Raw genomic sequence first — 10,206 nt, 5'->3', positions numbered from 1 at the left:
TATATATATATATATATATATATATTTTTTTTTACCAGATATTTCTAAGCAACTATCTCAGTCCAGGAAGTGCTATCTCATAGTTCAACACACATTAGTCTTCCCTGCCAGGAAGCCGACTGTCTCCCAGCTCAATACCCATCATTCTTCTCTGCCTAGAGAAAGTGAACCCGGTCAGCCTCTGTCTGTGTGAAGGAGGAGGGACTTGTTTCTTTTCATACCAACAGTGTCTCCCGCCAACCAGACTCTGCTGTAGCTTACTGCCTGTCTGTCTGCTTTCCAGGCATATAAAAACCCCACCTCTTCCTTTCTCCGACAGTTCTGCCTTCTCTTCTGAATCCTCGACGTCAGCCTGTGAAGGAAAAGAAAACCAGACAAAATGGTGAGTGCTGACAGCTGACATAGATTCTTTCTTTCTGAAGGGAAATCTGTTGTTCTGTTACATAAAGATCATATGATTCTCTGCATTTCCTCTTTTATTTTTTTTTATATATGTTGATTTCAGATATTATGTTTACTACTGATAAGGGATAAATGTGATTTATTGTAAATTTAGGTAAAAAAAAATAGATATTATGCAAAATAAATCTGACAGAATGATAGCCATACATCAAATGTGAGTAATATTTTGGTCTTTAACTGTCTCTGTAATTAGTCATTGTTCTACTTGATCATAGACTATTCACTGTTTAGATAGAAAACCTCAAATAGCTTAGGATAGAAACGTTATTTTTCTGTAGATTATTATTATTTTTTAAAACATGTTTTTATGATGTTTCTGCAATTGTGAGAGAAGGATGGAATGAGTACAAAGGAGAACAGGGAGGAGCAGTCTGGGATGGTAGCCATTTTCTCTGTTAGGATCTTGTGAGAGATATCTCTGGCTGAAACACTGCAATGGGTGTGCAGCTGGACCGGACAGAGGGAAGAGAGGAGGAGTAGTGGGAGGAGTAAGGGGAGTGGCCCACAGTAACAAGGCACACCTTATTCTCTTTTGGTCCTCTGCTCTTAAAGAGACAGTGTCATTAAAAAAAACGGTAACTCGTCAAAATGGCAGATAGAGGATTTGAAAAAATGGCGTTGGACATTCCTATGGGGGAAATAAATGGGGGAAAGAATGGGGTTTTGGAATAGACGCCAAAAATAAAGTCTGAGGTTAACACAGGCTTAGGAGATCTAGTACGTTTTGTTCTATGAGATAATATCAGTCAGTTATTAAAACCTTTCTGAATTATAAAGCTTTTATTTATGTGCTTGTTTTAATGACATAAATCTTTAAAAAAAGTGATTATTATTTTCATAGAACAAAATGTAAAACATCTCCTAAGCCTGTGTTAACCTCAGACCTTATTTTCAGCATTTTCTATTAAAAAGAAAAAAAAAAACTTTAATTTGCCCGTAGGCTTTAGGCCAATGAGCCATGGTGGACTTAGTCTCTGTTAATGGCTACCAAACGGACGCCATATACTCAAGATGGCGGTCACACTTTTTAGCCGAATCCAACCGGGATAGCCTAGTGTAGCCAATGACTTTGCTTAAATGTCATTTTGCTTAATGGGCGACCGTATCCCTCCTGTGTTTATTTATTCTTTAGATTTCACTTTCACTTTCAATAGGGACCTTACAGTAATATATTGATGATTGCTTTTTGCAGCGATACAATTACAATCGAGACTGTCTGAAATGGCTTTCAAAACTTCATTTTATCAATTCACTCCTTCAACACTCCAACTTCACTGTCTTAAATGTGTATACACCTGATTTGATTCAAGTTTCCATGTGGTTGATCTCTTGTACCTCCTCTCTTTCAGCGTGAGTGTATTTCCATGCATGTGGGCCAAGCCGGAGTCCAGATGGGTAATGCCTGTTGGGAGCTGTACTGCCTGGAGCATGGGATCCAGCCGGACGGACAGATGCCCAGTGACAAGACCTGTGGAGGTGGAGACGACTCCTTCAACACCTTCTTCAGTGAGACCGGAGCCGGAAAGCATGTCCCCCGAGCCATCTTCGTTGACCTGGAGCCCACTGTCATCGGTAAGATGAGACAAACTAGAGAAAGCTCATCTTTGAATGTTCTGTTTTGATTATTCTGTCCAAAGATATTCTGAATATTCGGACATTCCAAACATTCAAATATTAGGATTTCGAATTTTCAGATATTAGGATTTCTGAATATTCAGATATTAGGATTTCCGAATATTCAGATATTAGGATTTCTGAATGTTCAGATATTAGGATTTCTGAATATTCAGATATTAGGATTTCTGAATATTCAGATATTAGGATTTCTGAATGTTCAGATATTAGGATTTCTGAATATTCAGATATTAGGATTTCTGAATATTTAGATATTAGGATTTCTGAATGTTCAGATATTAGGATTTCTGAATATTCAGATATTAGGATTTCCGAATATTCCGGATACTTGGATATTCTCATATTTGCAATATCCTGACATTTGGAATTTACCTTTTGTCTTTTAGATGAGGTGAGGACAGGTACCTATCGCCAGCTGTTCCACCCTGAGCAGCTGATCACTGGTAAGGAGGATGCTGCCAACAACTACGCCCGCGGTCACTACACCATCGGCAAGGAGATCATTGACCTGGTTCTGGACAGGACACGCAAACTGGTGAGTCATCATTCTTGATAACATAGAGTTCTACCTGTGGTTCTGCTTAAGGGACAGGGTTCTAGATGGGTTTTAAAGGTTATGTGTAGGGTAATAAGGTTCTACCTGGAACCATGAAAGGGATCTTCTAAAAGGACGAGCCAAAAACCTTTTATGTTTCTGGGTAAACTGGGCAAACAGGTTCTCTATTGTATTCTTACTGGCGTAACATCATATGTAGTGAATGTTATTGTACCATTTCTCCATTCAGGCTGACCAGTGTACAGGTCTCCAGGGGTTCCTCATCTTCCACAGCTTCGGAGGAGGCACAGGTTCTGGTTTCACCTCCCTGCTGATGGAACGTCTGTCTGTGGACTACGGAAAGAAGTCTAAGCTTGAGTTCGCCGTTTACCCAGCTCCCCAGGTGTCCACGGCTGTGGTGGAGCCCTACAACTCCATCCTGACCACTCACACCACCCTGGAACACTCTGACTGTGCCTTCATGGTGGACAATGAGGCCATCTATGACATCTGCCGCAGGAACCTCGATATTGAGCGTCCCTCGTACACCAACCTCAACAGGCTCATTGGTCAGATCGTCTCCTCCATCACTGCCTCCCTGCGTTTCGATGGAGCCCTGAATGTTGATCTGACAGAGTTCCAGACCAACTTGGTGCCCTACCCCCGTATCCACTTCCCTCTGGCCACCTATGCCCCTGTCATCTCCGCTGAGAAGGCCTATCACGAGCAGCTGTCAGTCGCTGACATCACCAACGCCTGCTTCGAGCCAGCCAATCAGATGGTGAAGTGTGACCCTCGTCACGGCAAATACATGGCCTGCTGTCTCCTGTACCGTGGTGACGTTGTTCCCAAAGATGTCAACTCTGCCATCGCTGCCATCAAGACCAAACGTACCATCCAGTTTGTGGACTGGTGTCCCACTGGCTTCAAGGTGGGCATCAACTACCAGCCCCCAACAGCAGTTCCTGGAGGAGACCTGGCCAAGGTCCAGAGGGCTGTGTGCATGCTGAGTAACACCACAGCCATCGCTGAGGCCTGGGCCCGTCTGGACCACAAGTTTGACCTGATGTATGCCAAGAGAGCCTTTGTGCACTGGTACGTTGGTGAGGGCATGGAGGAGGGAGAGTTCTCTGAGGCCAGAGAAGACATGGCAGCCCTGGAGAAGGACTATGAAGAGGTGGGCACTGACAGCGTGGGAGAAGAGGATGAGGAGGGAGAGGAATATTAAAGGGTTAAACAAACTAGGTGTTTGCCGCCCTACATTCCAACACTGTTGGAGTCCTACACTTAATGTGACAGTAACACATTCCCCACTGCCGTGGTAACAGTCTCTGTTACACCTAGTCATGTTGTGTCAGGGTTCTCAATAAACGCATCATAAACCAACTCATCTGTAACTGTACGTGGTTATTTTTAGTCTCAACGATGACTATGATTGACTTTCAAATAAGCAGCCCGTAAGAACTAAGGCTTTGAAAAGGGCAGGCTGCAGCTTCAAATAACATTGTTTTATGTCTGCTAGACTAGAACAGGTTTGATGTCCACTAGACTAGAACAGGTTTGATGTCTACTAGAGTAGAACAGGCTTTATGTCTGCTAGAGTAGAACAGGTTTGATGTCTGCTAGAGTAGAACAGGCTTCATGTCTGCTAGACTAGAACAGGTTTGATGTCTGCTAGAGTAGAACAGGCTTTATGTCTGCTAGAGTAGAACAGGCTTCATGTCTGCTAGACTAGAACAGGTTTGATGTCTGCTAGACTAGAACAGGTTTGATGTCTGCTAGAGTAGAACAGGCTTTATGTCTGCTAGAGTAGAACAGGCTTCATGTCTGCTAGACTAGAACAGGTTTGATGTCTGCTAGACTAGAACAGGTTTGATGTCTACTAGACTAGAACAGGTTTGATGTCTGCTAGACTAGAACAGGTTTGATGTCTACTAGACTATAACAGGTTTGATGTCTACTAGACTAGAACAGGTTTGATGTCTACTAGACTAGAACAGGTTTGATGTCTACTAGACTAGAACAGGTTTGATGTCTACTAGACTAGAACAGGTTTGATGTCTACTAGACTAGAACAGGTTTGATGTCTACTAGACTAGAACAGGTTTGATGTCTACTAGACTAGAACAGGTTTGATGTCTACTAGACTAGAACAGGTTTTATGTCTGCTAGATTAGAACAGGTTTGATGTCTACTAGACTAGAACAGGCTTTATGTCTGCTAGACTAGAACAGGTTTGATGTCTACTAGACTAGAACAGGTTTGATGTCTACTAGACTAGATAGGTTTGATGTCTACTAGACTAGAACATGTTTGATGTCTACTAGACTAGAACAGGTTTGATGTCTACTAGACTAGAACAGGTTTGATGTCTGCTAGACTAGAACAGGCTTCATGTCTGCTAGAGTAGTACAGGCCTAGAAGGTATACAGTCTAAGTCACACCCAGAGATGTTAGTACAACTAGGAACTCTAAAATGTCACTCCACACACAGATTCAGATGGAAAAGTGACATAGATGTTTAATTGAAGGATTCTTAAAAAAAAAGTGCACTATGTTGGCTACTTACACAGTGTTTTATACATGCTCACTATGAAGAAGAAGACTAGAATAATGTCAATATGAAATGTCTAAGCAGCGTTTTGATACTGCTCTGCATATTTCCATAAATGTTCTTATAACATGGGCTTTGTTACAATTACAAACGACAATGTCCAGACCAACGTCTGTCCTTCTGCTATTTCTTCATCCAGCCACTAGATGGCAGCAGTGACAACTGAAGGACCGTGAGGGATTCTCTAGTATCAGCAGCCTGTGTGGAAATGGCTCTGGAACTGTTGTTAACTTTTAGCATTACTGCCAAATTAAGAAATGTAGGAATTCCGCTCCATTAAATCCTTACACGAAAAATTTTTTGTATAATAAATCATGGAGGTATATATAGGTGTCAAATTAAAATGTTTGGTACTGTGTCTAATTCAGTTCACTCTGGTATATGGGATTACGTTTAGTTATGTTCCCTTGAGTTGGGTTAGTTGCCTAAATGCCGATATATTATTTTTCCCCCTAGTACAACTATCAGACAGGGCGGGGAGTGTAGTGGTAAAACACTGGCATGTTCTAGACGTTCTATTTTCCTCTCTGTCGACGCTCAGCTGACTGTGACGTGGTCATGTGGAGATATACCAAGAGGTGTCGAGGCAGGGGGACTGCGGCGTTATGGTGCGGGCCAGGCCACAGAGGAATACGGGCAACGAATTCACTATAGGAGCCTTTAGACATTCTGAAATACTGTATCATTCTTCCGTGGACAGTTGGATCCACCTCTGTTCGCCTGTCTCGAAGCTCTCCATAATCATTCATTTTCAATTAAGAAGAGAGATTGAGACACCGAAAGCAGTTGCTGGTACTCCTAAAAAGGTACAGTAGGCTATCCATATTCATTATCCTTTCATGCGTAGGCTTATTTATTTTACGTGTGGACTTTCTGTCAAGTTATGTAGCCTACCAGTTGTCTTTCTCTTTCAGCTCGGGTCCAGACAATACACATCGACATTATAATGTTCGGCTCCCTACACGCTTAACACGAGGCAATATTTAGTTACGATGTGTTCACGTCTTAAAATTGAAACATTTGTCTAGTCTGAAACGTTCCAATTTGCAAGTGTAACATATCGTTTAAATCTCACACCCTAGCTCCGGCGGCCCGACGCATGTGTTGTATGTATGTATGTATGTATGTATGTGTGTTGGTGGCAGCTGTCATATGTCAGGTCTCTCTCGGGAGGAGCTGGAAATAACCAAATAATATTGTTGTCTGGCTTCCAGAGAACTCAGAGGCACATTGCCAACCTCAGGGGGAATACCCGTGGATGGTCACTGTCATTAGTTTACCTCACAGGTCCAGCTGTCAGCGGTTTATTCTGTTGGTGCTGGAAGGATTGATACAGGCTACATAGCGGTCCACTCTGAATGATATCATTAGTCATTGTAGATGCATGAGCCCACGAGTCATATCCCACCAGTTGAAGACAAAAGATAAATAAAGGTTAAATGAAAGAAACATAAACAGTGTATCAGTACAGTAATACAACTGGACTAGTGGCCCACGAAACTCTTAAGGAAATACAAAACAATGTATGTAAAAGAAAAGGCCATTAAACAGTAATGATGCTCACAGATTGTTCCTTTAACAAGTTATCCTATTATAAGTTATCCTTTAACAAGTTATCCTATTATAAGTTATCCTTTAACAAGTTATCCTATAATACGTTATCCTATAATAAGTTATCCTATTATACGTTATCCTTTAATAAGTTATCCTTTAATAAGTTATCCTATTATAAGTTATCCTTTAATAAGCTATCCTATTATACGTTATCCTATAATAAGTTATCCTTTAATAAGTTATCCTATTATAAGTTATCCTATAATAAGTTATCCTATAATAAGTTATCCTTTAATAAGTTATCCTATTATAAGTTATCCTTTAACAAGTTATCCTATTATAAGTTATCCTATAATAAGTTATCCTATTATAAGTTATCCTTTAATAAGCTATCCTATTATACGTTATCCTATAATAAGTTATCCTTTAATAAGTTATCCTATTCTAAGTTATCCTATAATAAGTTATCCTATAATAAGTTATCCTATAATAAGTTATCCTTTAATAAGTTATCCTATTATAAGTTATCCTTTAACAAGTTATCCTATTATAAGTTATCCTATAATAAGTTATCCTATTATAAGTTATCCTTTAATAAGCTATCCTATTATACGTTATCCTATAATAAGTTATCCTTTAATAAGTTATCCTATTATAAGTTATCCTATAATACGTTATCCTATAATAAGTTATCCTATAATAAGTTATCCTTTAATAAGTTATCCTATTATACGTTAACCTATAATAAGTTATCCTATTATAAATGATCCTTTAATAAGTTATCCTATTATACGTTATCCTATAATAAGTTATCCTTTAACAAGTTATCCTATTATACGTTATCCTATAATAAGTTATCCTATTATAAGTTATCCTTTAATAAGTAATCCTATTATACGTTATCCTATAATAAGTTATCCTTTAACAAGTTATCCTATTATAAGTTATCCTAAAATAAGTTATCCTTTAATAAGTTATCCTATAATAAGTTATCCTATAATAAGTTTCCTATTATAAGTTATCCTATTATAAGTTATCCTTTAATAAGTTATCCTATTATAAGTTATCCTTTAATAAGTTATCCTATAATAAGTTATCCTATAACAAGTTATCCTATTATAAGTTATCCTATAATAAGTTATCCTATTATAAGTTATCCTACTACAAGTTATCCTATTATATCTTAAGCTTTTTAGTATGTCACAAGATGAGATGAAATGGGACACACACTTACAGTGAAGAAGGAACTGAAAATATCAGCTCAAATACTGGTGGACGGTAACAGTAATTAGTTTACCGTATAGACCCCCACCGTTAGCGGTTGGTTCGGCTGGTCTTGGACAGTAATTAGTTTACCGTATAGACCCCCACCGTTAGTGGTTGGTTCGGCTGGTCTTGGACAGTAATTAGTTTACCGTATAGACCCCCACCGTTAGCGGTTGGTTCGGCTGGTCTTGGACAGTAATTAGTTTACCGTATAGACCCCCACCGTTAGCGGTTGGTTCGGCTGGTCTTGGACAGTAATTAGTTTACCGTATAGACCCCCACCGTTAGCGGTTGGTTCGGCTGGGTTGGACAGTAATTAGTTTACCGTATAGACCCCCACCGTTAGTGGTTGGTTCGGCTGGTCTTGGACAGTAATTAGTTTACCGTATAGACCCCCACCGTTAGCGGTTGGTTCGGCTGGTCTTGGACAGTAATTAGTTTACCGTATAGACCCCCACCGTTAGCGGTTGGTTCGGCTGGTCTTGGACAGTAATTAGTTTACCGTATAGACCCCCACCGTTAGCGGTTGGTTCGGCTGGTCTTGGACAGTAATTCGTTTACCGTATAGACCCCCACCGTTAGTGGTTGGTTCGGCTGGTCTTGGACAGTAATTAGTTTACCGTATAGACCCCCACCGTTAGTGGTTGGTTCGGCTGGTCTTGGACAGTAATTAGTTTACCGTATAGACCCCCACCGTTAGTGGTTGGTTCGGCTGGTCTTGGACAGTAATTAGTTTACCGTATAGACCCCCACCGTTAGTGGTTGGTTCGGCTGGTCTTGGACAGTAATTAGTTTACCGTATAGACCCCCACCGTTAGTGGTTGGTTCGGCTGGTCTTGGACAGTAATTAGTTTACCGTATAGACCCCCACCGTTAGCGGTTGGTTCGGCTGGTCTTGGACAGTAATTAGTTTACCGTATAGACCCCCACCGTTAGCGGTTGGTTCGGCTGGTCTTGGACAGTAATTAGTTTACCGTATAGACCCCCACCGTTAGCGGTTGGTTCGGCTGGTCTTGGACAGTAATTAGTTTACCGTATAGACCCCCACCGTTAGTGGTTGGTTCGGCTGGTCTTGGACAGTAATTAGTTTACCGTATAGACCCCCACCGTTAGCGGTTGGTTCGGCTGGTCTTGGACAGTAATTAGTTTACCGTATAGACCCCCACCGTTAGTGGTTGGTTCGGCTGGTCTTGGACAGTAATTAGTTTACCATATAGACCCCCACCGTTAGCGGTTGGTTCGGCTGGTCTTGGACAGTAATTAGTTTACCGTATAGACCCCCACCGTTAGCGGTTGGTTCGGCTGGTCTTGGACAGTAATTAGTTTACCGTATAGACCCCCACCGTTAGTGGTTGGTTCGGCTGGTCTTGGACAGTAATTAGTTTACCGTATAGACCCCCACCGTTAGCGGTTGGTTCGGCTGGGTTGGACAGTAATTAGTTTACCGTATAGACCCCCACCGTTAGTGGTTGGTTCGGCTGGGTTGGACAGTAATTAGTTTACCGCATAGACCCCCACCGTTAGCGGTTGGTTCGGCTGGTCTTGGACAGTAATTAGTTTACCGTATAGACCCCCACCGTTAGCGGTTGGTTCGGCTGGTCTTGGACAGTAATTAGTTTACCGTATAGACCCCCACCGTTAGTGGTTGGTTCGGCTGGTCTTGGACAGTAATTAGTTTACCGTATAGACCCCCACCGTTAGCGGTTGGTTCGGCTGGTCTTGGACAGTAATTAGTTTACCGTATAGACCCCCACCGTTAGCGGTTGGTTCGGCTGGTCTTGGACAGTAATTAGTTTACCGTATAGACCCCCACCGTTAGTGGTTGGTTCGGCTGGTCTTGGACAGTAATTAGTTTACCGTATAGACCCCCACCGTTAGCGGTTGGTTCGGCTGGGTTGGACAGTAATTAGTTTACCGTATAGACCCCCACCGTTAGTGGTTGGTTCGGCTGGGTTGGACAGTAATTAGTTTACCGTATAGACCCCCACCGTTAGCGGTTGGTTCGGCTGGTCTTGGACAGTAATTAGTTTACCGTATAGACCCCCACCGTTAGCGGTTGGTTCGGCTGGTCTTGGACAGTAATTAGTTTACCGTATAGACCCCCACCGTTAGTGGTTGGTTCGGCTGGTCTTGGACAGTA

The 10,206-nt window shown here is 41.5% G+C and overlaps 2 protein-coding genes across 3 annotated transcripts in view; both read left to right on the top strand.

Moving 5' to 3' along the window:
* The first annotated feature begins 317 nt into the window (after positions 1–317).
* LOC110513696 (tubulin alpha chain-like) lies at positions 318–4,018 on the top strand. The gene is made up of 4 exons (XM_021593434.3): positions 318–382; positions 1,812–2,034; positions 2,484–2,632; positions 2,883–4,018. Exons 1-4 carry the CDS (start codon positions 380–382, stop codon positions 3,858–3,860), a joined length of 1,353 nt encoding a protein of 450 aa, XP_021449109.1. The 5' UTR covers positions 318–379; the 3' UTR covers positions 3,861–4,018.
* A 1,691-nt stretch (positions 4,019–5,709) lies between these two features.
* Positions 5,710–10,206, top strand: part of dnajb2 (DnaJ heat shock protein family (Hsp40) member B2) — a 42,692-nt gene continuing 38,195 nt past the window's right edge. For both annotated transcript variants that reach the window (XM_036975342.2, XM_090230479.1), the window contains exon 1: positions 5,710–6,052. The gene's annotated coding sequence lies outside the window, so the exon portion shown is untranslated. The remainder of the gene's footprint in view (positions 6,053–10,206) is intronic.

The sequence above is a fragment of the Oncorhynchus mykiss genome, chromosome 3 (genome assembly GCF_057628025.1).
Source record: "Oncorhynchus mykiss isolate SJ-2025 chromosome 3, ASM5762802v1, whole genome shotgun sequence".
NCBI lineage: Eukaryota > Metazoa > Chordata > Actinopteri > Salmoniformes > Salmonidae > Oncorhynchus > Oncorhynchus mykiss.
This window is presented reverse-complemented; position numbering and strand designations above follow the sequence as displayed.